This window comes from Lissotriton helveticus, chromosome 5_1, assembly GCF_964261635.1.
Source record: "Lissotriton helveticus chromosome 5_1, aLisHel1.1, whole genome shotgun sequence".
NCBI classification, from domain to species: Eukaryota; Metazoa; Chordata; class Amphibia; order Caudata; family Salamandridae; genus Lissotriton; species Lissotriton helveticus.
In genome coordinates this window covers 1,627,470,809-1,627,498,376 of record NC_136065.1, presented here as the reverse complement: position 1 = coordinate 1,627,498,376, position 27,568 = coordinate 1,627,470,809, and the positions used below count along the sequence as shown (strand labels likewise).

The window sequence follows — 27,568 nt, the reverse complement described above, 5'->3', positions numbered from 1 at the left end:
AACGTGACGACTTAGCACTAGCTGTAAATTTGAGTTTACCAGTACAATAGTTTTCCATCGATTGTGCTTACAGTATTTATTTATTTATAAAGTTTTATAGCGCGATCATAAATACATCTATGTGTATCGGACTATGTGTCGAGGTGCAAAAAACCCAAGGGCAATTCTGCTGTTTAAATAAAAATGCAACCGAAACTAATACTGACACTAATTTAGTTTGTAAAACCCTCCTACCTCACACGCCAGAACCATACACCAACAGATCAAAGAATACCATGGAGCCGCGCTAAACGACAACCCGGAACACCTAAAGCTTGACAAGGCAACGACACACTGTGCAATGTAAAACTGACAGTAACAAAACACCAATCAATTCATATCAATAATTTGTCCAAAACACAACTGCATGTATCTATTTCTCCTCTTCTCAGCATCAATTAACCGGATGCCCAAAAAGGCATATTTGCCATCTTTCCCACACTGGGTGACTTTAAGCGTCTCCGTTCGTCACAATGTAAACAACGGGTGCTCACAGAAACTAAATAGTTTTTGGCACAAAATAAAAACACATACATTGTGCTGCTTATCCTCGCCCCCTCACTCCCGGAAGCATGTTCCCAATCGAATTACTCACACATTTCACACTTAGCTGCCTCTCCCAATTTACAGCTAGGTGAATGAGGGAGGGGGGACGTGCGGCCACGGTCAGATTGTGAGTCTGTGAAGCAAGTGTGATCCGGGAAGCCCGTCTACCTCCCACCTAGTATCTTTAAATGATGGCTCCTCCCTTGACACGAAATAGGCGCCAGTGGCAGGCAGGCGTTCCACCTGGGGGGTGTCCACGCCTGTCTGTATGTAACGGGCCGATAAAGAGACACCCGCTGCCATAGTGTGTAATATTAAGCACGAGACAAGTCGAAGAGCCGTGCAGTGCGCTATCCTCTTTGGGTACTGCTTATCAACGTACATTCTGCGTTTGATATTCTGGGGCCTCCAGATGTGGGTAGGTGCTGAACCAATCCGCCCAGGATCACACGCCACCTGCGTGCAAGTGTCTACAGCATCTACACTGTGTCGTACTCGGTCAATTTTAAGAGAGTCGCCTGCTCTCTGTACTTGCACCAAACTCTTGCCCTGTGCATAAAAAACCGTTTACAAAGCTGGAGCTATAGTGTTTCTTTCTGCACATACATAGCACGCCCTGCTCAGGAGGGGCATATGCGCCCTTATGCCTCCAGGATGAACCATATTGGCGTAGCATATATCATATGACATTCCTTCACAAACGGGCTGCGATCCCTCGGATGTAAATCTTCAGGTGGGCAGGAAGATGGCCTGGAAATATTAGCAATATGCTCTGTAAGACACGTAGGTTGTGTCGTTAAATTACACAATAAAAACAAGTCAGGTCCCGGGCCGTGCTGTGATTGGCTGACGTCACGGGGGTGTCCCGGGCCGGCAGCCAATCACAGCGCGCCCCGGGAAATGACGTCACTGGGGTGTCCCGGGCCTGCAGCCAATCACAGCGCGGCCCGGGACACACGGCAACAAGGGGCAGGGCTTAAAAAAAGACCCAAAAACTCCCCCGAATCGCGTTTTCTCTGGAAAACGTGATTGACGGCCAATCTCTTCCAATGGCTAGCCTCCATTTATGGAGCTAGCCAATGGAAGAAGGGGCGGTCCCAAGTCCCCAATATAGAGATAACATTAGATTTCGCCTGGGCGGAGCAACTGCTACGCAGTTGCAACGCCAGGACGAAACCTAAAAAGGTACGCTACACTGGAAGAATGCAAAAGGGGAAGAGAAAATGTGTTACTGACATCTGCTGTTTGTGATGAAACAACACTACACAAAGGGCAGCACTGGGCATGAAAGGAAGCCTCTCGAAGATGGTGGGCGATGCTGGCAATAGCGATGGAGACTAAAGTGGTCATTCACACTCATTTCATCTACAAATGCTATGTATTTGTAGGCCCTTGGCGGGAACGGTTAAGTGTGGGTTTTTTTTGCCATGGACGTGGTGACATCTTGTGGGAGATTTCTAAAAATAAAAACCCGGAGAATGGGGCCTGAATTGGGTAATTTGTCATGCATGGGCTTTGCAAGTGTGCTGCTGCAAAAACGGATATTTGAAACGCGAATGCACATTTTTTTCTTACCTTTTAGAAGCACGGAGAAAGCGCAATGGCAGGCGGAGAGAGTGTGATGCAAGTGTTGAGCGCTGGCCTGCAGGAGTAAGTGTCTGGCAGTAATTATACCATGTTATACAATACTAGGCAGGCCCTAACAGCTGAAACCCCCGAGGAATTGGTTTTTGCATGTAGGAGGTGGGAGATTAGGCTTGAAATCGGGCGGGTGGCATGTATGTCTCTGTGACCACGTTTTGACCATCCGGCTCGTCTAGAGATCGCATCCTAACCAAGCTTAAATGGAAACCGAGATAGGCTATTTGACGCTCACACATGCCATTGTGCAAACTATCCTATAATAACTATTTAATTTGGGGTGAAGTGGCATTTCCGTCTTAAAGGAACTTTGCACAACAAGTGTCAGCAACAGCAGGAAAGCGGAGGATATAACCTGATAAGTCCGTTTTCGTAAGTAGGCTATGTTTAAAATGAAGACCAACAACCTAATCAACGAATAATCTCAATTGACTAAGTCAAGCTGCAGCTGTTGTGAGCATTGCCGGATCCAGCAAGAGGGGTGCAGTCATTGGTAGCACGGGAGCCGTCTCAGGGAGCTAACCTCTGCTGCAAAGCTGTGTACAATCTGAAAACCTATGGCTTAAGAGTGGATTAAAAAGTAAATTTATACCTGCATTGTATCTTGCATGGGGAAAAGCGCTATCCACATCGCCGCAACAAGGTATCAACCTTCCCATGCACTCTGGGGGCGGCGTACAAAGTAACAAAAGGAAGGAGGGGTTAAGGGTGGGTGGGTGGATGGTGGGAGGGTGACTGGAACAAGCACAAACCTTTGAAAAGAAGCCCAAGTATCGTCCGGGGCTACTAAAAAAGCCTAAAAGACACCCATGCCCAATAATCTATCTGGAAAAGGGGTTAAAAGAACCATAAACAATAAAAAAAACTCAACAAATTAGTTATTTAGTTGTAGGCAGCACATCGTCCTGTACTCTGGCAGGTTCATACAGGCGTAGAGGAGGGGGCGTGATGTCCGCATGTAGTCTCTTGCATGGAAAGTGGTTCCTATGTAAAAAAAAACAGTGGGAGGCGCAGGGGTCAGATGAAGCCCTGTTCTTGCTGGGGGAAAAGGAAGGCTCACTTTGGCAGAGTGCTGTAAAAAAAAAAATAATAACTTATTAGTGAACAGTATTTGACACCTGACTTCTGCAGAGCGGTGCGGGGATCAGATGAATCACGCGCTTGCTGGGGAAAGGGTAGGCTCACTTCGGCCGATCGCCCAAATTGTTTTTTTTTTTAAAAGCGGCAGACATTAATGAGTGCTGTGTACAATAATTAAGTAAATAGTTCTTAGAACTGATAATGAAAGCTCACAAGGTAGGAACACGTGAAAGGGCCAGTCCTCATGGAAGATAACAACAGAAGACAGGGAGGCACTAAGGAGGAACTAATAAGCCTATTAAGAAATCAGAAGCCACCATTTCCAAAGGACAATGATGCAAGCCAATAACAAATATGGGTGTAGAGTGGGCGGAGCTTCAATTCCATACCTCAATACAGCATGTCTTGAAGAGACCGTGCAAGCGCTGCCTAGGCGAGACCTAAAAATGAACAATCTTAACAAATTCTCTAGAAGAGGAGGAGACTCGCCATCAGCAATAAAAATACTTTTTTGAGAAAAACAAGTTGTAAAGCCCGAGTTCAACACTAGATGGCTGTGGTGTGTATAGCATGTGAATCTGCAGCACTAAACGCTATGTATAGATGCTTACAGGTAAGTAACAAACTCCTTTCAGTCTCTTTTCTCAATCTAGGACATTTTTTATTTATTATCCTTATTTTTATAGATAATAAACACAGTTTTGCCAATACTGCTTTCAGATATGATGGTGAAAACATGGATTTTTGTTTTAAATTGTTTTTTATTTATAAGGAGAAGTTTATGGATCCTGTGTGTAGGTTTGACTTTTCCCTGTGTAAGGCTGTCCATTTCGTATGACTATGTATGCCGATCCCCTGGAAGAGAACCAACACCCTCAGAATTGGTATTGAAAATCTGATATTCAAAAGGCATAACACAAATAATAATAGATTCCAAACCAGACCAACTTGAGTTTGGATTGAGGTATAAATGGATCAGTTAATCAATTTCTTGCTTAATATTCGATTATTGCATAGATGGATTGATCAGTTGTTAAAAGGAACTGTTGATCAGTTGACAGGTGGATGATTACCTTTTAGACAAAATCCGCTTTTGGATTGATGGGTTGCTGGATGAATTTTAAGTTAATATAAATGGAAAATACAGATTTGCAGCCTGCATCACAGGAAAATGACACAATCGTTTTGCTTTTGACAATACACCTTCTAGAGGGAGTTTTAATTAAGTCTGGCTGATGTCTGTGCGACAGAAAGGATGATGGACTTGTGGAGGATGGCAGGGTCGATCACTGTAGGTGGATATGTGGCCCATCTATATGGGCAAGATGGGACTGACCTTTTGGTTTCTAAGCAGTAGAACGTGCCCTGACATTGCAGGACATATATCTGCTTGGCACGGCAAGTGTAAAGCCAGTAGGTTTCTACTACCCATACGTAGATTTGACTTTACTCTGATGGTCGATGTCTCTAATGTATGGATAGCAGGTGTATTGCCCTACTTTCGATCACAGTTGTGTTTATTGCCCTGAAGTGTACTTTGTAAGAGAGGCAGAAAGGCCTTTTGCATCACATTGTGATATCCTGGTGACTCTTTTATTGGTAAGGCTAACTGGACTGTTGGTCCTCAGTGGTGACTAACTACAGGGAGCTCTGTCTGTGCTGACCATGGTGTCCTGATTGCGAAGGTTGGAAAGCAATGTGTTTTCTTCTTTATTAGTAGGTGTGACGGCACTAGCAAGGCAACTCTGTAACTGGGAAAAAGGTATATCTGTTGGGTTCTCGCCCTGAAGCTATATCTATAATGGTGTGATTGCGGTGACCCAGTAATATCAAAGACAGAGAGAGCTCTTGAGCCCTAATACCTGGAGATAGTTCTGTCTGATAGTGCCATGTTTCCTCTCCTCAGGTTCTTACTGCAGTTGGCAGAGAGGACAGAGGGAGTAATCGTGACGAATGACAATTTGCGAGACTGTGCGGAGGAGTCCCCCAAGTGGAAAGACATCATCAAGCAAAGGTATGGAAATGAGCATGCCCCATTTTCTCTTTCTCTGCCCCAGAAAATAATTCACCTCATTCATTTCACAAATGCCCACATTTGCCACCCTCTAGAAATTAAAGTTTTTCTCTATTCCATGCCCTCAACAAGTCTTCAGAGCTGTCTCCCCTCTTATATTGGGTGTGGGACTTGCATCGTGCCTCATTTTCTGAATTAAAATTAAAGCCATCTGACAACCTCCCATCTCTCATCCCCCTTTAAACCTCTCGCCTCGTCTCCTCTTTTGAGTAGATTCCCCTATTGCTCAGTTTCTATCCCTTACCTTACCACATATTTAGTCTTTGAATGGCTCCTAAGCTCAAAAGACGCAAAGAACACACAGTTGAACAAAGATGACCGAGAGACGACAGGGACAATTGGAATGTGGTCGTTTGGGTATATTGCATCAAAGTAATATCTTGTGATTAATGTGTTTAGGGTAGGGGGTGCTAAAGAGAGGGGGAGAGCTAATGATGGGGTTATATAGTAGAGTGGTAGCATGAAATATAGCCGAGGTATTTTGAAAAAGGAAAATGGACAATGATCTTCATGAGTGTTGAAATATGAGAAGAGCGTCAGTAGGAAAGAGCATCAGGACAGAAGATGCAGACACCTAGATTTTATTTTATTTATCTACTGTGTGACGTATGTCGGAAAAATGATGGGCGAGCCAGACAACCTCTATGTGGCAATTCATGGGCCCAGACTGAACTCTGTACTGGCAAGATTAAGTAGGTCTTATGCTCTATCTTAGTCCTTAAAGCTGAGCGTTAAGCAGACTTTGCATCCCCTTAAGATCACTAGGTTGAGACTAGCTCTTTGAGAGTCTGAGTAAGACTAGTCTATACTCTTTTCCGTACCAGGCGATTGTGAGCAGGCATTGGTGTCCTCTCTTGATCACTCTTGAACTCTATTCTGGGCGACTCGGAGTATGATCTTGGTGTAAATCCAGCTTTGATCAGGTCTTGTAGGGAGTGATTCATACTCTGGTTACTACAGGTAAAACCAACTCTCTTTGAATGTGTGCAAGGCCAAAAGTAGCCAGCTTTGGAGATTGTTAGTAGGGCTGTATCCAGTTTAGGCAGTAGCGATGAGCTCAACTCTTGGTGAGTCAGTGTTTGGTACAACCAGCCTTTCCTATTACTCAACGATGAGTCCAGCACTGCATGAATGATTCTGAATGGGGTGTGGTCCTTACTGTGATCACTTAGGGTGTACCTGCCACTAAACAAGCCTTGACAGGGCACTAGGGTGAGTTCATCTGCGTGAGTCTGAGCTGGGTTTGTACCATTCGCTCATCATTCTAGATATGCTTCATTCCCTCTCCTTCAAACCCTTCTGTAATCTTCCTGACCCCTGCTTCATAAACTGTTTATTTTCACAACTCTACATACATGTCATCTCTGTGGTCTGACCTCTTTTCCCATACTTCCTCCACCCAGACTTCTGCAGTTCACCTTTGTTGGAGACATTTTCATGATTCCGGATGACCCACTTGGACGGCATGGCCCCTCTCTGGATGAGTTCCTCAGCAAGACTGGTGGGTAAGTATCAGGCTGGGCCAGTGCATCTTGTGTGCCTTCTTTGAGGTAATGAGATTTTCATTAGAAAGCCCGCAACACTCCTGCTTATTCCGTACTCCTTAATAAACTGGAATATTTCACTATTTTGTGTGCTTTCCTAGAGTCACCTTCTGATCTTGCGTGCAAATCTCACAAGTCTGTGCACATGTCCGGGATAGGACCGTGTCTCCCCTGTGCGGTACCCAGTCAGGTTTCCTGTTTCATCTATGTTGTTCTGAAATTTCACAATCTCATGATAATATTGCAATACATCCTATTCATTCACAATGTGCTGTGTGCAAAATTTCTTTTATTCCTATATCATTTTGTTTGTGTTTCCTTTCCCATTCCCCAATGCATTTTGGACCCTGTTGGGTCCTTCTTCACAGGGTGTCCTGTGAATCAAAAGAAACAAACCTCTATATTCAAATTGTCCCAACCATACAACAAAACAGGATATTATTGTACCCTGTGTAAACTCATTTGGTAGAATTATGCTAAATCTGATCATGCTATCACAAGCATAGTAATTAATACATTTGAATGCACCATGAACTTGTGAATTCATTGACCTCTGTCTCTTCCTTGGTGTGGTTTCTCCATTTGTATGTTGATGCTGTTTAATATAGCCTTCCAATAATCTGAAATTAGTGAGAGATAAATAAGGACATTTAAAAGGGGCATAATAGACTACACATTTGGGGCTGTTTGCAATTGGGCAGACAATTATGCCAAGAAAAGGACAGAACAGATCAAACCATGGGGCCATGGGGTGGGTAGGTGGAGGAGGAGGGGCATCGACCACACAATCAAAACCCTGAGAAACACCAACCACACACTGCACATAGAGTTTACTGCAAGCTATTGATGGTCAGCCACCGGCAAAAGCTTCCATTGCCAGTTGTTATAACATGGTTTTTTTAAACTCACAAATCCCGGCTCAAACGTAGAAAAAGTGATGCAGGAGAGGCACCCAAAGAAAAAGAAGAATCAGCAAGAAGTCAAAACAAGCATTTACAATGCAAAATGTCTCACGTTTAAGCTATTGGCATGTGAAGTGACAATGCCTTTTAGTTATGTTTTTTGCTAGCCAACTCATATTTACAAGGCATTGTCATTTTTAATGCCAGTAGCTCAAACACTCTCAAATGCGAGACCCCTTTAATGGTGGCCGCTCCCCTTTGTTTAGACGCTGCTCGCCGTATTCAGGTTAAATCAAGCCGCGGCTAAAGAAAGGTGCGCAGTCACAGTGAAACCACGGCATGGGGTGCTTTAACAAAATTTATTTGTTTGTGATGTTGTGATACCCAGATGCGGGTCCCGTGCTTACTGTGCCACTGGATTCAAGCTAGCCAGGCTGATAAGGGGTGTGATCACCTAAACTGGTCCCAGGATGCTAGTTTCCGGTCTAGGATCTGTCCTGGCAGTTTGGGCTGGACTGTTCCCATGGGAAGCAGGGTCAAGACTGATTTGTTTATGGCTGGGTCTAAAATGGGGTGGTAAGCAAAAAAAGGATGGATTAAACCCAGATCTGTGACTGGGGTGAATGTTTGATTTGCTCAATATTCCTTCCATAATTTGTTCTTTTTGCTTCCATTACCTACAGCAGCATACGATCTCTTGGGAGGCGTTAGTAAGGGAAGCCCCTTGTCCGGTTACCAGCATTAGCACACCTGGACTGACTTTTTCATGGCGCCCAGTGCCATTGCTCAGCTTTTGCAGTTTATGTACGTCTACCTTGAGCCTTCCTAGACTTTCTGGATTATTAGCTATAGATTTTACACCAGCCTTTGTGCTCCCCAGTAAAAGTTGGCAGCCGTCCAGAGCAGCGGAACATAAAGTTGTTGATAACCACTAAAAAATCCAGTCGTAGATCGTCCAAGACTGAAAGCATGACTAACTCTGTACTGTTATGCACGCGGAACCCAGCTTGCCGATGATGCAGCAGGTGGTGTTGTTCCGTGTATGACGCAAGGGCTCTCAGGTCATGCTGTTCGAGTACCTTGGCCAGAAATGGAAGTTGGGAGATGGGGCGATAGTTTTTCAGATTTCTGATTTCTGCCCCAGCTTTCTTCAGCAGAGGAAGTACTATAGCTTCCTTGAATTTCCGAGGCGCTGTTCCTGAAGTCAAAGATAGATTCAGGACAGACAGCACCTCAGCCTCAACCAAGGGAATGATCGTTTTGAACACCTTTGGAGGACACAGGGCCTCACGTGACCCAGATTTCACTTTGGCCACTTGACGGGCTAGATCGTCTGATTCGAGCACTGGAAACTGAGACGAAGAGTAGCCCAGAGAATTAGAGGGCTCCGCCTCCGGCAAGAATTTCCAGGGGGTGATGTGCATATTTTTAATAGCTGTAACAATGTGTTCGAGGCATATGAGCTGCAGATTACACACTGCATAGATGGCCACCTAGTGTTGGGCCTGGATGTTTGCAGTTTGTTTTTGTTATAGAAAAGTCTTTGGAAGTCACAGGATAGGTGACTCCTCCTTTGGATCATTTTGCGCATGGGTTGGCTCCATCCCCAGATTGTTTTTTCCGCCACCGGGCTCGGATGTGTTTCCAGCGCTCCGTGTTGGAACAGATTTCCTTCAGCGCGCAATCCTCACAAGATTCCAGAAATTAGTTTTGAACGCTTTTCCAATCGACGCTACTCTTCAACATCGAACATTTCGATTCCGGTTGTCGACGACAGCCTTCGGGCCTTACTAGGCCTCGACTCCAGCTCATGGAAAAGAAGCCATTTAAAAAGTGTCCTCAATGTGGGTCGAAGTTTTCCCACACCGACCTTCATGAAGTGTGTAACATTTGCCTCTCCCCGGAGCACGAGGCCAGAGACTTCCGCTTGTGCCTCTTTCCGCTCCAAGAAGACGATCCGGGACCGAAGAGCTAGGAGAACGATGGCTCGATCTTCAGCTCCGATTCCAGACGACCTCTTCGAAGAGGGCGTCAACGTCCCAGAACAACATGGCGTTGACAGCAACTCCGAGGCAGAAGATTCCGAAGTCGAGGACATCACTGCAGCACAGCGGATCGTAAGTAAGACCGTCGACCCCGACCCTTCCTCGACACATCCAAAGTAGGCTCCGGTCACACCCTCGCCCTAGGGCGCACACCGACACACTGCTTCTTCTGCCCCACCTTTGGGCCCGGCTAAGAAGCTAGCTAAGCCTTCCGGCGACTCCAGCTCGATTCGGCCTCCCCATGGTGCCGGCGCACACATACTGGCACCGAAGAAGACAACGCCAACATCCACACCATCGGCGCCGAAGCATAGCGCTAGTCCCTGGGCACCGAAACCCAGGTCGGAACCAAGCAAACATGCTTCGGATTCAAAAAGACCACTGGAACCGAAAAAACCATTGGATCCAAAAAATGCACCTGAACCGAGAAAATCATCGGAGCCTAAAAAACCATCAGAGTCGGAAAAGACTCCTGCTTCTCCTGTTAAAGACATTGCAAAAAAAACAAAAGAAGCCACTTCAGTGCCGAAAGCTCCCTCGACACCAAAAGATCGGCCTCCTGCAGAGGACTTATTTCACCCAGACCCTGCATAAAAGACTCTGGTTAAAGATCCAATCACTGGTCAACTAACTTTAGCCTCAAAAAAACGATCACTGGATACACAGGCACCGGCTCCTCATACAAAAAAGAGTTTGTTGCCCTTCTCCTCCACCTATGCCATCACCACCCGTTCCCCTACCAACATATTCCCCTACATCCTCTATCATACCAGATGATGACAACAGGGATGATAGCTCTGATGATATAGGGGGTAATGCAAATGATCCATCTATTCCTCCAGGCTCACCTGACCCGTGGGATGATTATAACACCCCAGACATCCCAAATGTCCCTCAAGATGACATATACCCCTCTAGGCCTTCCCCACCAGAAGACACTATGGTTTTCAATCAGTTGATACACAGAGCTGCTCAGTATCATGGGGTAGACATGCATACAGACCCTGAAGATGAGGACTTCCTAATGGATCCCTTTGATAATGCACAAAGGTCCTCATCCATTTAACCCATGCTTAAAGGAGTGATTAAGCATGCTCCTGAAGTCTTCAAAGACCCAATTAGAACTCGGGTCATTAACCCACGAATAGAGAAGAAATATAAAGCTGCCCCTTCAGACCCAGCATATATTAAAGGCCAAGTGCCACTAGACTCGCTTGTGGTTTTCAATGCACGCAAAAGAGCAAATTCACAAACATCAGGTGAAGCTCCCCCACCAGATAAAGTCTAAGCTCCTTGATGCATCAGGGAAAAGAACTGCGTCTCAAGCAGCAATCATGTGGCGTATTGCCAATACACAAGCATTATTGGCAAGATATGACAGGGCACATTACGATGAATTCTTCAGACACACCCTCTACCTCTTATAAAGCCCCTACACAATCCAACTACAGTAGGGGCTACCAAAGGGGTGGTTACAGAGGTAAGAACAATAAGGGCAGAGGTAAGAACAACAACTCCCGCTCTGCCTCCACCCCTGCCCAATGACTCTGTAGTGTAGCTCCTATTTTCCCAATAGGCTCTGCGCATTGGAATAGTACCTACAGCAGTAAAGGCCTAGGCCAGACGTTAACTAGGTCTACTACTGTCGATACTAGACTTAATTTTTGGGTTTGCCAGCTAAGCTCAGAGTTCGCTAGAAACTTTCTCGAATGTTCAAGGAAGGATTAACTTCCCTGATTAGACAAGAAGGGATTTAGTTTCTGACAACCATAGAACATGACAACTTTGCTCTCCCCTAATCAAGAGTCAATCTCAAGAGTCGTGTGAGCACAAGGCAATTATTTTACTCAGTCAGTACGTGCATTCTTAGTCTCATCAGAATGTAGAGAAAAGGAAGAGACGGGCGTGTTCAATAAAAGATGTTATTTATTGATCAGTCTCTTTTCTCGTACAAGAGAAATGGATCGATATTCTTGCGATACTTATAGTTAAGTAAAGTGCATACATTAGAAGCAATAGTATAAAATAATACTGTAAAAACATTGATATGGTTTCTGAGCCATATGATGTTTAAAATGATTAAAATATATTTACATACACATATACATTTGACTAAACGTACTCAACTGGTGTTTCTAAATACGCCTACCCCGTGTACCTGACCTAAGTCTAATACGTGGGCGGGAATAGAAAGTTACAGTTTAAGTTAAGTTTGTTTTTGCCAAGTGAATAACTAAAGAATTCTCTAGGAGGGGTTATTCAGTTCTGTACCTGGAATTTAGGATGAATGAGGAATGGTATCTCTTTCTCTGCTCTCGATATTCCAGGCTGCCTGCGAGGGCTGCCCAGAAGCGCCGGTGCTGGGTCTCTCGGCTTGAGATAGCAGCGCGTCTCTCAGCGCGTCAGGAAGGCGGGGCTGCTGCCTGCGGGGTCTGCTTCGGCTCTCTGCTTCGGCAAGTATGGCTGCTCCGTCTTGTCACCACGCGTGTGTTTTGCATAGGGCAAGGTCGGCAATATTTATACCTTAAAGGTGCCGGGATTGACGTAAGGATGGACATAGGTACGTCAATAAAGATGTCATACGACTTGCTCGTTAGCACATTCTTTACTAAAGTTCTCTGTGAAATCAAAACAATGGCCGCACGGATTATCCAGGTTGTCATAGGTTTGATTTGTTATGAGAACGTCGTATGCCTTATCAGGGGCTGGAGGAATATCGCTTGTCTAATTAGATCTCAAGCGTTATGACCTAATCAGATAACACGTTCCTGTGCCGTAGTGTGACTGCGTCAGATAACGGTATCTGCATCATGGGGGATTTCTTGCCTCATGGGCTGACTGTTAGTTAACTAGCTAGTAAGTTTAACCAGAATAGGGTCAGGAATAGGGGGATCGATTCAGAACCTATAGAAATACACGACACCCACTCCACGCTAACTATGGTCATATCTACTAATTTATGCATAGTATAACATAGTACAACATACTATAGAGTATAGTGTATACCTTACCACCCCAAAATACATAAATGCATTTTGAAATTTTCAAATATACCGAAAAATTGCAGTCATATATATTGTATGCACTTAAGCTATGAATTAAATGCAAAAGTAAACACGCATTGTTATGCATTATTGCTTGTTGGTATATGAGAAATACACATGAAATGGCTCTTAATATGGCTATACAGAAAAAAAGTCGAAACCATTTCATCACATAAAATATATTGTGAACATACCAGTGGGCAGCTAAAGTCTATATAAAGTCTATAAAGTATCTAAAAAAATAGAAATCTTAGTTCTCTAGGAATAGTTTCTTACTTTAAGCAGAAGATCAGTGTCCCGGGAAAAAATATATAGAAAAATATTTTAAGGGCTTGCTGAAAAAAGTTGCTGTCCGTGAACTGGATTGTAATTGTTCATGTGACTTTATTTTTAAAGTTGAAGGCCGAATTCAGGGAACGCCGTGTGCGAGTTTACTCAAAAGTCTCTATTTCTGTTCCGGAGAGAACATCATATCATTCAGGCTTTCGAAAAAACTGTCAACAGCCTCATGGGAAAGTTCCTCTAAGTCGGAAATAGGGGTAACCATGCATTCATGCGCATGATTGTCTCCATTGACATTCTGATTTGCATTGCTGACAGAAGGTCGTACCTGTTCGATGCTGCTTTCATCTTGAACTTCACTACTCTTCAATCGCAGTGGTGAAGATTCCAGGAATGCCGTCATCAGAATTGGCAGCCTTTGAGGGCAGCACAGTGCGTGAACCTTGGTAGGAACCAACAGTGTATCTGCATCCACCGGCGCATCCGATTGTAGCGTCAGACAGGTGTCTAACACGCATTCTTCTCCGCATAGCAGACACCTTAGTACAGGTAAAACACACCTTTGCCACATTGGTCGAAATGATAGAAACCAAGTCATGTTTAGGTCTCTAAGCCGGGAGAGTCCCAGGATTTTTGATATCCGGTCCCGGTATCCAATGGCTAGGATCGTATCTTCCATTGTCGTGAGATTTTGTTCTGTGACATGGGTTGCCATAACGAAAAATAAGGACCAGGAATAGGATTCCTGCAATTAGTCCTAGGATCAGGGGAAGTCCGCCAAAAATCGAATGGACGAAATCTGGAACAATACCCAGTATGGCTTTGAATGGTGTTAATGCCATCGAAAATACTGTCTAAAATACCTTTGAGACCCCAGTGGTATCAGAAATATTTAAGATTTCGCTCAGGATTTCCGCGAAATGTACGGGGGAATTGGTTGATAATAATGTATGTATCTCTGCAGTCGTCCTTGCGACTTGTAGATCATACGTTTCTTTAGATGACGTGAGCCTTGTAGGCGTCTGAAGAAGCACTGTTTTCATTCTGCTTAAAGTGTCTATTCGAATAGAAGTAATTTTCAGACCGGGCCATGCCCTTGCCTCCCTGTCTGGAAAGGAGCTGGGGAACAAAGAACGTCCACAGCACTTGACCTTCGCCGTCGTAGTGACGAGATAAGGAGTCCCGGGCATAAGACTACAGCATCTGCGGTCTACAATAAGAATGTAACTCCCATTATAGAGTCTTTGAAAGAATGGTTCTATTTCAGTTGCAGGTGCGCCTTGCTGGTGACATGAAAGGTTGTATGAATTCCCTTCACAGGCTCCGTGCAAACTAATACCGTTACACAGAAGCGTGCCGCTTAGTGACATAGCACAATTGTTGCCACTAAGAAACACTTTCTGTCCTTTGTTACTGACACATGCATGTGAATAGGACAGGTTCCAAGTTGTTTTAAGGTACCCCTTTCCCAATTTCTCGTACATGCCAGCCTGTATATATTTTTGGCAGTATTGAAACCTGAAGGTTGAGATTGGAATATTTATGATTCCGTGGATTATCCATTCACTGACAGGTCGTTCTGACATTGTCATTGGTAATCTTTCTAGTTTTTCAATGCTCAAGATTGTATAATCAGCACCCTTCTGCGCCATACCGATTTGTCTATCAGTAAGGTTAAAGATTTGGAATAGTGACGTAGTGTTGATTAAACGCCAAGGCACGTAGCCTGAACGCAGATTTTGTAACGTCCAGCCAAGCTGTACGATAGAACGCAATTGTAACTGACCATGTTGTAATAACAGTAAGTCTTGCGATAATATATCGATTGCTGAAGACACAATGCTGTCCAATGAAAAAATTCTGGAGGACAGAGTCATTAACCCATTGTCCACTACAGAAAGTGATTTTTCCAAATTAATACGGTCAATTTCCCGTATTCTTTCTGCTGTCTCAATTTGAGTAACCTTCCAGGCCTCATTGTATGCTGCATATACAGAGGCTGCTATGAAACGCTTATGACGCTGTTTGCGTGGTCCCAGTATGAAATCACGCAAGTCAGCACCATCAGTAAGTAAAGTTAGGTGTTGCTTAATTTCAGGCAGTGTGGAAGTTTGTAGCCATTGAAGGCATAATTTGCCCACACTGTAGGTTGTTATTATCCCTGGGTGATGTCTTTGGGGATATCTAGGGTCTGGCCTGTTCATTTTGAAACCCTGTGTTTTATTCAGGAATCTATCTTGACAGTTATTTGTATCTGTGGGCCAGATCAACCATTGTTTCCAATCAGGATGTGTTCTGTTTTGGTTAAGTATATGGTTTATGTCTATATCAGAGTTATTGCTAAACATTGTTGGCTTTGGAATAGACAGGTTATTTAAATCTTTGATTTTTGCTAGGCCAAGACAGGTGGTTTGTTGAACGGTGTCATTTAAAAATATCATTTGTTCTGGGATCATGCAGGCTCTAAACAAAGCTTCTAAACCCTGTACTTGCCATTCTTTTGTACCCCAAACACTTTTCAAATCAACATTTTTGTCCCAATAATCAAATCCAAAGGTATTCATTTTTTCAAAGAAAGAATCTGAATATATCAATTTTGTGTTGGTTATCATGGTTTTCATCCCTGTCTTGTTTGACAATTTGTAATAAAATGTTTCAGCATTAGTTATGTTAAAACCTGAAAAATATGAATATTTGTCATAAACGGTTCTAGAGCTCCCTTTTGGAGGTGTAGCACAATGTTCCCATTGATTATAACTTAAAACATTTCTAGGTTGTGCAGATTTATGCACGAAATGGTTACCATAATGGTTATAGCAGTACATGCTGTCATAATTTGTAGAACCCTGCAAATAATCATGTTTTGTAAATTTAGCAGACATTACTAAGTCAGACATCATATTGTTAATACTTTCAAAGTCCCAATCATCAGCAAATGAGTTTGGTTTTGCAAAGTCACTCAAAGAGATCTTAATTTGGTGTGGATATTTCAGGATCTCGACCGGACCATAAATTTCATAGTCCGTGTTGTCCCAGGCTACCCCACCAGGTATTGGAATTGCTGTGAAGTTGGCTGAAGAAAGTTCTGAAGAAAGTTCTCGTTTCTCGACGTGTGAAGATGTGTGTGGTTTGAGGACCAAGTTGATGTTCTGACTTGCTGTGTCCATTTTAGCATATTTTCCCTCAATGAAGCGTCCCAAGGTAAATACCATGATGAGCCAAAGTATGAGGATAAATGCACCAAAACCCACCCAAAATTCAATCCATGGAGAGATCAGATATGTTTCTTTTAGTTGTTTCAAAAGTTCCTTCGCTTTGTCTTTAAAGGATTTTGATGATGGCTGTGTCTTTTGTTCGCTGAAACCGTCGGAGGAATCATCGAAGTTGATGAAGTAACCGGATGCAGTTCTGTCAATTGTTCCAATTGGTTCAGGATTTTTGTTTCTTGCATTTTCACTTGGTACTTCTGTATAGATTGGTGTCTCTCTGCTAAATGTCTTTATTTGGGTTTTCAGAGGTCTTAGTTCTATTGCATTGTTGCATAGTCCTTGTTGTTCTTCTGTAGGCGTTTCGAATGTGATGAGCCTCTTTGTTAGGACCTCTGTACTGGTAGCAAACCTTGGTGTTCTGCTACTTATTGGGAGTCCACTTGGCCTACCGTTGGTTATCGGCCACATGTTGTGGTTTTACCAGGTCGATGGATACAACTCGGTTCTCCTTTTTTCCAGCAAGTGGCGGTAGTACAACTGATCTTGTCCCGTTGACAGACAATACAGGAACTGCTTTTCTGTAAGAAGGCCCAAATTCCTTCTTTACCGCGATCTTCTCCCTGACTAGATCCCCGACTTTTGGAATCCAGACAGGTCTTGCTGGGACAGGTGGTGAATCTTCAGTGGTCGTTGGCTGTTCTTTCAACTGTATGTTGCTCAGGTCTTTTCTTGTTTTGTTTAAGTCCTGCAAAATAGCCAAACGGTCTTTGACATCAAAGCTTTTTCTGTTACCACTGAAGTCTGACTATCAAGGTCAGAGATCAACATCCTAGTTCCGAATAATAATTCGTACGGACTGAATCCCTTCAGAGAATTTCTTGGCAAGTTATTTAGACTACGTTGGACACTTATTAGATGTTTGACCCACCCAGCTCCCGAACCTAATATCCTTTCTATTATAGATTGCTTTCTGTCTTGGTTTTTTCTTTACACCATCCCATACCCTCAGGAAGGAAGTGAGAAGATTCCCGCTGGGCTGTGCTCATTTGGCCATTCTTTCCCCCCCCCCAGGCTGGATTGCCTGAGAAAAAGAAAAAATTGGTCGAACGTAGCATGCTCTTAGCGTATATGCCATTTAGACTCGCAAATCTTGTATAACAGTCCGGACGTCAGCCGAGTGCTGTGGATCTACATTATAAGTGGGAACTAGCCTGTATATGTTAATCGCAAGCCATTCTTTTTACTGGTAATATTATCTGCCTTGATACGACGAGGTATTAAACTGCTTCTCTCCCCACTGCGATCTCTGTTGCAGTTTGGGCAGTTTTTTACAAACATGGTGTAGTGCAGGCTCATGCCTGGCCACCAGTACCGTGATTGTAATTCTTCCAGAGAATCTTTTAATTTAAGGTGTCTGAGACCCTCGCCCATGTGTGCGTCTGCGATTAACAATTTTCTCCTGTCCATGTTTGGAATCACTCTATCCCCCACTCCAGGGATTCGAGCAAAAGGAATGGAGTTTGCATCTATGATGTATGTGTAATTGAGTGGATAGTTGATCGGTAACGCCGAGCAGTCGCCTTTTGATGACGTTTTTACTGCCAGCAATGTTTCGCCGTCAATGTATTTTAATGTACGCTTTTTCCGATCTACGGGAGCCGGTTTACTGGCTGCCGCTGCGGCTGTTTCAGCCAATGAATTCCCTACAACGTGAACGCCATCACGCTGGTGACTCAGTGAGTGTGTCACGTGAGTCTTTGGTAGTTCTTTTTTCAAAAGAGCTACCTGTTCCCAGAGCAGTCTCTGCTTTATTGGTGCATCCGTGTCATCTTTGTAATCGTTCTGAATCCAGGTCTGCAAATCCTTGTTATATGCTTTGACGCAGAAATATGAATCTGACACTATAAGTGTCGGGAATTCGCGATCCGCATTATCTAGCGCCATTTTCAAAGCTAATATTTCAGTTTGTAGTTCTGAATTCGTTTCTACTGAGTGTGATTTTGTTAATAGAGGTCTTAGTTTACCTCCGTGCCACACTTCTTTTGTAATCTCACATGTGGGATTGTATGCATGTTCTCCCCAAACGGAGGGTTGAGCATGTCCGTCTGTATAGATTACACAGGCGTAGTGTCGTAGAGGCAGAATGTCGATTGGCAGAGGATACGTTTTTTCATATTTTAGATTTTTTAATTCTTCTAGTTCTGGATCAAAGAAGTAATATACTTTGTCCGTTGTGATTGAATTTACCCATTGTAACCATTCTGGATCCAATGTTGTAGTTGGTAAATTACACGGTGTTGTTAGTGCCTCGAAGGCTGATTCAGCTGTTCTGACTGTGATATGTCTACCGTCAGCTATGTCTTTTTCTCTAGCTATTGCGGTTTGAACTGCTTGAACAATTTTTCCTTTGTTGTTGAATCTCTGTTCAGCTTTTGTGTACAAATGTGATTTAAATGCAATTGGTACCTTATCTCCCTCATTAGAGGTTAGGTATGTGAATCCGCATCTCCCTGGGATGACTCGGATCACAAGGTTGCGTGTATTATCACGGGTTTCTAATTTTGTTTTAATTAGCATGTCTGTTTGTAAGGATCTCAAAATTTCTGTGTGTGCTTGAGTCCAACTGGATCTTTTAAAGTCTGGTTTAATTAGATCATAAAGGGGTTTGACCCTTTCTGCGTAATTTGCAATATATGTTCTTCCGAAATTTAGGAAGCCTAGAATTGACTGTAGGTTTTTTAGTGTTTTAGGAGCTTGGATTACGGCACATTTCTCTAGGAAATTGTCTGCCAGGCTTTTGCCTTCACTTGATAACTCATATCCTAAGAATAGGACCGTCAGATGGGCAATTCTGGACTTTTTGAAGTTGAATTTGTAACCCTCTGCAGCGAAACCAAGTATTATGGTGTTCACTCTTTTCAAGTGAGTCTCCAAGTCATCATCTGTTAAGTAAATGTCATCGACATAAGATAATGCTTCATCATCATATAGTTCTAGTAATTCTGTTACTCTCGCTGAGAATACCCCCGGGCTGTTCTTGTACCCCTGGGCTAACCGACAGAATTGTTTTTGAGTGCCATTTACTGAGAATGCAGTTAAATATCTGCTCTCTGGTGCTATGTTTTGACAAAAGAATCCGTTGGAGATGTCCAAGGTTGTTTTGTATTTTTTGCGCACTATGTTATTCATTAGTGCAGCACTGTGTGAGTTTTGCACTGCAAAAGTTTTGCAACATGTGTTAAGGTGTCGGTAATCCAAAACTAGACGGTACGAATTGTCTGGTTTGGAGACCGGAAACAAAGGATTGTTCATTTGTGAGGTGCAAGTTTCAATCACCCCCTGGTATTCTAGCTGATCTAGTATTTCATTTACTTGTTTTTTAGCTTCTTGCTTAATTGGGTACTGCCTTTGTGCAGTTGGTTGTGATTTTAACTGGATTTTGTGAGGAGGAGAATCCTCATCCCATCCTACATGATTTTTATATAAAGCAGGTGCTAAGGCCACTGCCCACTTTCTAGCAAGTGTGTATTTTTTATGAATCGGGATTTGATTCGAGAAGGCAGGCATAATTACTTCTTCGCCATGAGGGCACTCCCTGACAAACTCTGGTGGCCAGTCTTTTTCAGCTAGAAGGATGTCATAGCCTTTGGATAGGTTATCCCAAAATAGTCCCCTTATTTTCCTAGTCTTATCTCCCTCTATACGTAATGTTATCTCGTATATTTTGTGGGGCTTGCTAACTCTGGTATCTGCAGTTTCCACTTGAAGGTATTCATTCGTGTCCACTGTCTCCAGATGATCCATAAGGACTTTGCGAGCTATGCTCACCTCTGCTGCGCTGTCTAGCATTGTCTGAGCCCATTCTCCGTTTTTCAGTTGTGTCCTCAGTATTCTCGGCATTGTTAACTACCTTGATACTGGCTACCTTCTTTTTTGGAAATTGTGATTTCTTTTTCAGTTGAGCAGGTTCCTTGTCTTTGGACTTGGCGTGCTCTTCTGATCGTCCTCTTCTTTCCGATTTCTGCGAGGAATTCTGAAAAGATTGAGAGGGACGTGTATCAATGTCTTTATCTATCAGGTTTTTTAATATTATCCCTATTTCTAAGGTTATATCTATTCCCAGAGGGTTCACTCTGAGGTGACCTTTGTCTCGGGTTTGGAGATTTCTCTCTTCGCCTAGGAGACCTTCCTCTGGACTGGAATTTCTTTTCTTTTGGATTGGATTGTTTGTTTCCATCCCAGTTCTTTTTTGGTGAATTATTATTATTATTAAAAAACATTTTTTCTGGACTTGTAGTCAGTTGCGGTTTTACTGGTATTCCACCTAGACTATCTCTGCCTAGTTCTTCATAGGATTTTTCTATGATTCTGGCAATTTCAGCTGGTTGGTCTGCTATATCTGTCTCTTTTAACCTCTGGCGGATCGCCACGTTTGCTGCTTCACCCTTTATGTTGGCTAGTAATATAGCCGAGACCTGCTTGAAGTCTTTTAGTAATTTCATACCAAGAGTTAAAGCAGGTTCTGGACCATATTCATCTTGAATTTGTTTTAGCACATCTGGTATTACCGAAATGGATGGAACACCGTGCGTTTTTGTGTAGATGGAAGCAAAGACTGTACCCCAAGTGTCACAGTCCTCAATGTGTGGTGCGATTCCCATTGGGAGACATATAGTCAGAATCCTGTGTTTTTCCAGCGGGGTGGTGTCAGGAAACACCGCCTCTATTTGGGTAATTTTCTGTGCCAACCAGAATGGTATCTGTTCCCGTTTAGCTGGAACTTTACCTAGGCAGGATTGGATGTTCTGTGGTGTAATTTTATTTGTGTTCCCCTGGTGAGGGGTCAGCTGTGGAAGTTTAATCGCTGGCTGAATTGTTGAAGTCCGCATTACATACTGAACTAATTGTCTGTGAATTTTTAGTAGTTGTTTTAGCTGTATTAACAGCTCTGCTGCAGGCATTCTTTCGATGTCTGGATATGGTGTGTATCCGGCTAAGACCGGCCACGTTGCTCCTGGTCTTCCTAAAGGACCGAGCCTTGTAATGTGATTATTATGTTTTAGGGCGCCATCAAATAAGAGCAAATGCTCTTGGAATTTGAGTGGTACTTCCACCTCCTCGAAAGGAGTGTACGTTTCAGGAGGTTCCTCTACTTTGTAATAGTGGAAGTACTTTGTTACAGCATTTGCTGCTGGAAAATGTATCCATGTATAGTATACCTCTGTCTGCCGATATTCGTGTGCCTCGATTACGAATATGACTGTGCCACCTCTAGGTGTCAGTCCATTTTCTATAAGTTTTAAGGTTATAGATCTTCTTTTAATGACCGGAATGAGTATTATATCCGCGTCTGCTGCTTGCATGGTAGCATCAGCATCTGCTATTTCAGTAGCTAATCTAATTGCCTCTCTTTCTCCATCACTGTCTCCCATTTTACTGACAGGATGGTATTATTTTTATTTGCAGATCAGGTTTCTTATGGAAACAGAGATTAGATGCACAATATTCTGGAACTGTTTTATCCTTCAACGTTGACTAGACCAAAAACCATACATAGGAGTTCCCTCCTGCGAGGTTTTGGAGGATATAATAACCTTTCACCCACTCCAGACGTCTTTGGAGTATTTGGAAAAAGGGGTCTGAGTGAGAAAGCACGACTGAGTTACTCTAAATGTCTTATGTTAGTTTTATCGCCCTTTCCAAACGCGTTGGGCGCCATGTAGTGTAGCTCCTATTTTCCCAATAGGCTCTGCGCATTGGAATAGTACCTACAGCAGTAAAGGCCTAGGCCAGACGTTAACTAGGTCTACTACTGTCGATACTAGACTTAATTTTTGGGTTTGCCAGCTAAGCTCAGAGTTCGCTAGAAACTTTCTCGAATGTTCAAGGAAGGATTAACTTCCCTGATTAGACAAGAAGGGATTTAGTTTCTGACAACCATAGAACATGACAACTTTGCTCTCCCCTAATCAAGAGTCAATCTCAAGAGTCGTGTGAGCACAAGGCAATTATTTTACTCAGTCAGTACGTGCATTCTTAGTCTCATCAGAATGTAGAGAAAAGGAAGAGACGGGCGTGTTCAATAAAAGATGTTATTTATTGATCAGTCTCTTTTCTCGTACAAGAGAAATGGATCGATATTCTTGCGATACTTATAGTTAAGTAAAGTGCATACATTAGAAGCAATAGTATAAAATAATACTGTAAAAACATTGATATGGTTTCTGAGCCATATGATGTTTAAAATGATTAAAATATATTTACATACACATATACATTTGACTAAACGTACTCAACTGGTGTTTCTAAATACGCCTACCCCGTGTACCTGACCTAAGTCTAATACGTGGGCGGGAATAGAAAGTTACAGTTTAAGTTAAGTTTGTTTTTGCCAAGTGAATAACTAAAGAATTCTCTAGGAGGGGTTATTCAGTTCTGTACCTGGAATTTAGGATGAATGAGGAATGGTATCTCTTTCTCTGCTCTCGATATTCCAGGCTGCCTGCGAGGGCTGCCCAGAAGCGCCGGTGCTGGGTCTCTCGGCTTGAGATAGCAGCGCGTCTCTCAGCGCGTCAGGAAGGCGGGGCTGCTGCCTGCGGGGTCTGCTTCGGCTCTCTGCTTCGGCAAGTATGGCTGCTCCGTCTTGTCACCACGCGTGTGTTTTGCATAGGGCAAGGTCGGCAATATTTATACCTTAAAGGTGCCGGGATTGACGTAAGGATGGACATAGGTACGTCAATAAAGATGTCATACGACTTGCTCGTTAGCACATTCTTTACTAAAGTTCTCTGTGAAATCAAAACAATGGCCGCACGGATTATCCAGGTTGTCATAGGTTTGATTTGTTATGAGAACGTCGTATGCCTTATCAGGGGCTGGAGGAATATCGCTTGTCTAATTAGATCTCAAGCGTTATGACCTAATCAGATAACACGTTCCTGTGCCGTAGTGTGACTGCGTCAGATAACGGTATCTGCATCATGGGGGATTTCTTGCCTCATGGGCTGACTGTTAGTTAACTAGCTAGTAAGTTTAACCAGAATAGGGTCAGGAATAGGGGGATCGATTCAGAACCTATAGAAATACACGACAACTCCCCTTCCCTTCCCCCGCCCCATTCCACTTCTGTTGGGGGAAGACTACAACAATACCTACCAGCCTGGGAAAACATCACATCAGACAGGTGGGTGCTACAAATAATCCAGTCAGGTTACTGTCCCAAACTAACATCTACCCCCCCCCAAACATACCACCCACACAGCGTCCAATGTCACAAGAACATCTGATACTGCTCAGACAGGAGGTTCTATCCCTCCTGCAGAAAAAATGCTATAGAAATAGTTCCAATGCTTCAGCAAAACAAAGGAGTATACTCCCTGTATTTTTTTAATCCCGAAGAAGGACGGATCTCTAAGGCCTATCCTAGACCTCAGACCCCTAAACCTGTACATACAGTCAGACCACTTTCATATGGTCACACTCCAACAGGTCCTTCCGCTCCTTTTACAAGACGACTTCCTTGTCACTCTGGATCTCAAGGACGCCTACTTCCACATTCCTATCCTCTGCTGTTTCCCTTTGCTTTCGCCACCCGCCTGCCTTTTGTGGCACTGCGGCGGGAGGCGGCTATGTTTGTCAGTTTTTTATGCTTACTCTTTGTACGCGCCACCCGCCTGCCCCTCGGGGCACTACGTGGGCAACAGTGGTGCTGCGCGGCGTTCTGTTGCCCTTTGCTGCCGCTCGTGCTGCTCACGCCTCCCGCCTGCCCCTCGAGGCTTGCGGCAGGCGAGGGCTGTGTTGTGAGGCGTTCTGTTGCTTCTTACAGCCGCTCAGGCTGCTCACGCCGCCCGCCTGCCCCTCGAGGCTTGTGGTGGGTGACGGCTGTGTTGTGAGGCGTTCTGTTGCTCCTTCCAGCCGCTCATGCTGCTCGCGCTGCCCGCCTGCCCCTCGAGGCGGGCGACGGCTGTGTTTTGGGGCGTTCTGTCCTCATGCTGCTCACGTCTCGTCGTGGCATTGCGGCAGCGAGTGGCGTTCGGTCCCGCATCCCCGCAGGGAAGGGCGCTGGTTTCCCTTTTGTTCCCGCCATCTGGCACTTTTGGTGCTGCGGCAGCTGTACGGTTCTGGTTCCCCCACCTACACTTCGAGGCTTAGCAGCGGGCGGAGGCAGTGCTGCGCGGTTGCCTTGGTGTAGCTCACCTTCATTTTTACGGCGGGCAATGTGGGGACTCGGAGCCTGTATCCTCGGTGCTCCAACTCCACGCACTCTGCCTGCTGAGGCTGCATGTCAGTGATCTGCTGTGAGGCGCTGTCAGGCGGCCATGTCTGTAATGCATTTTTGCCCGCACCCATGTCCCGGTCTCCCCTGCTTTCCTTCTGGTGCCGGGACAGGTTGGGTCCTCAGAGCTGCCATGGGGTCCACTCGTGGAGTCATGTCCGGTGCTTCGGGAGTTTTACGCGGGGCTAGGCAGCGGCGGGTGCTGTTTTTTTCTTCCTGTGTGTGTTTCCCGGCCTCAGTTGAATAGGGTTAGGGTTCTGGCAATTGGGAGTTCCTCGCTCGGACAGCCTCCGTGGGGCGGGGCCTGGCTCCCTCGGCTTCGCTCTGGGTGTCCCGTCTGGGGGTTTGGCGGGGGTGCGGGCTGCGGCCTACTCAGTGGTGTCCTCTCATCTTGCACATCCGTGGTTTTGTTGGGGTGTCTTCGGCCCGCGCTCTCCGTTCTCACCACGTTTGCGGCTCTGTTGGTGGTGTCCGCTCCGTGATTTTGTGTTTTGGGCTCATGGTGGCCCTCTGCTGGCAGGTGCTCATCCTCTGTATGGGTGTTATAAGTTCATAATTTTCTGCGCCCTTTTACATCTCCTAGTGGTTCTCTGCCTCTTGTTGCTGCGCTTGGTCTCTGTTACCCTCCTGGCTTTTTTTTCGTTGTGACGTTTGTTCCGGGTCATGGCCGGCTTGAACGGTCGACCTTGACACTGGGGGACTGGGTTCCTGTCTTGGCACACACGCTCACCTTCCTGTGTCTCTGGGCTCTTCACTTATTCTCCCCGTGCTGCGGTGCCAGGATGCCCTCTGGGGGTCCGTGCTCATCTGATTCCCTGGTCTTTGTGCTCCATTCCATGCTCTTCTTGACATGGTGTTGGGTCCTTCCGGGTGTTTTCCTGATCTGGTGCTCTCATCGGTGGCACATCTTCTAATTTGGTGCTATACAGGATTGGGTGCACATGGTTGTCGCATAAGGCTGGTGCTGCCGAGCTTCGGCCTCTGAAGGCTGGTCAAGACTCACGTTGGATCGCCATCCTGTGATTTACGACGTGTATACATTCTTGTATGGTGATGCTCGTGTACGTTGCTCCGATGTTGCACTGTCACGCTGATGGTCGAGTTTTTTTAACACAGGATGAATGTCTGTTGCACTGTTGTGTTTAGGGGCATTCTTGACTTCCGTCCTGTATTCTTTTGTCCCCGCCTGCTCCCCTTCATTGTACGGGGTGTGTCCTGGTTGATGTGGCCTTCTTGGGCTCCAAGGGTTGTGGGCGACTGCACGTTGGATTGGGGCGGGCCTCTGTTATTCTCCTGTTTTTCCTTCAGGCTGCTTCTGTGGTCTCCAGGTGAACTTTGGCTTTTGCTCCTGTTCCTGGAGTCTAGTTTTTCTTGCCTTGGGCCGCAGCAGTGGTGTCCCTGCCTCCTCCTGTTCCGTGGCTCGGCAGGCGTCCCTTGCACCCTCCCCCTGGTTGTTTTTCTCTTCGCTTCCTGGGGGGTGGGGCTCTGTTGCCCCTGATGGTTCGTTCCAGTTGTCGGTTGTTCGGCTCCCCGGGTTTGTCCCACGTGCTGTGGCTCTGTGGTTGATCTCCACCCTTGGGTTACTGTCCCCCTTCGTCTGGTTTTGTGTGGCCCCTGACTGTTTATGTCTTGTTTCTCTGCCCTGGTAGGGTTATTCCGTAGGGTGGGTTTTGGGCTCCTTGTGCTTGGGTGCCTGCCCGGTCTGTCCATCGGGGGTCCTCCCTTCTGGTTGGTCCCGGTGCTCTATGGTGTTTCCCGACTTTGCCTGTTCCTGTGGGTGTCCTTTCTCTTCCCGGTGTCTCCTTTCCCGCCCTGTCTGCCGGTGTGACTGGTGGTCTTTGTGTCCTGACACCCCCTTCCCGGGCGTTGGCGGCCTTTTTCGGCCTGTGGGGCGTGCTGGGGTTCCCGGCCTGTGCTTTCTCTTCGGAGCTCTGGGCTCTGCGCATCTTCTGTTCCCTTTGCTTCCGTGACATGGTGTGGTATTCTCCACTATAAACTTTCTTCCATGTTTATCTCAGACTTGGTGTTCCAGTGTGGAATGGAGTTACTTAGACTGTTTGGTCTTAGTAACAGACCATTTGTCAGCTGGACTCTGGAGAATGAGGTTTTTAGATTGAATCTTACAATAAAACCTCTGCTTCTTCAACATCAACCTGACTCTTGCGTAATGTGCAAAAACCTTTTTCCATTTAAGCCAAGGAATGGGGGGATCGCCCGGCTCAGAGAGGAAGAAAGGTGGAGCTGTAACGTTATGCATGCTGAAAAGAAAAAATAAATTACAGTACTCAGAACCCTTATGTGTGTTAAAGAAACAGTTAAAAAAAAAAACAAGAATACAACTGAGTGTTCCCTTTCCCCTTTTTTTTTTAGTTAAAGCAGGATTTAACATAAAATGATTCTAGATACAGTTTAAAACAAGACTAAAAACAGTTTAGTATACTGTATTTGTGAAAAACATTTTTTTTTTAAGTTTGATAACAAGCGAAGAAGTTTATATTGAATGACTGGCTCACGCTGTGCCTATCAGCAAGAAGAGTGAATTCAAAGTTACCGGAATATGACAGATGACTGGCATATGCTGTGCCGATCAGCGAGATGACTAAGCAATAATATACTGGAAATGCTGTGCCGATCAGCGAGTAAACTGTCGGCTTGAAAGAACACGAACTTGCTTACTTGTAGTGTCTTGGTGAGAGTAGCAGCCGGAGTAACAGCCGAGGACGAAGAAGGTGTCCCACCGGTTCAATTAGCTTTGGGATTGATACGACGTGTAGGACAAGATAGAATCAATAAAGTTCTTTACCTTCTTTTTTTTTTTTTTAAATGGCCGATCACGCGATGACGTCAGTGCTCTTCGCAAACTTGCTTCTACCTGCTCTTTTGCTGG

The 27,568-nt window shown here is 44.8% G+C and overlaps 1 protein-coding gene across 2 annotated transcripts in view; it reads left to right on the top strand.

Moving 5' to 3' along the window:
• The window catches only part of LOC144755661 (NEDD4-binding protein 1-like), a 272,368-nt gene that overhangs the window by 237,003 nt on the left and 7,797 nt on the right, over window positions 1-27,568 (top strand). For both annotated transcript variants that reach the window (XM_078644828.1, XM_078644827.1), the window contains exons 5-6: window positions 5,213-5,320; window positions 6,784-6,885. In XM_078644828.1, the coding sequence (XP_078500954.1) occupies window positions 5,213-5,320; window positions 6,784-6,885 (210 nt within the window). The remainder of the gene's footprint in view (window positions 1-5,212; window positions 5,321-6,783; window positions 6,886-27,568) is intronic.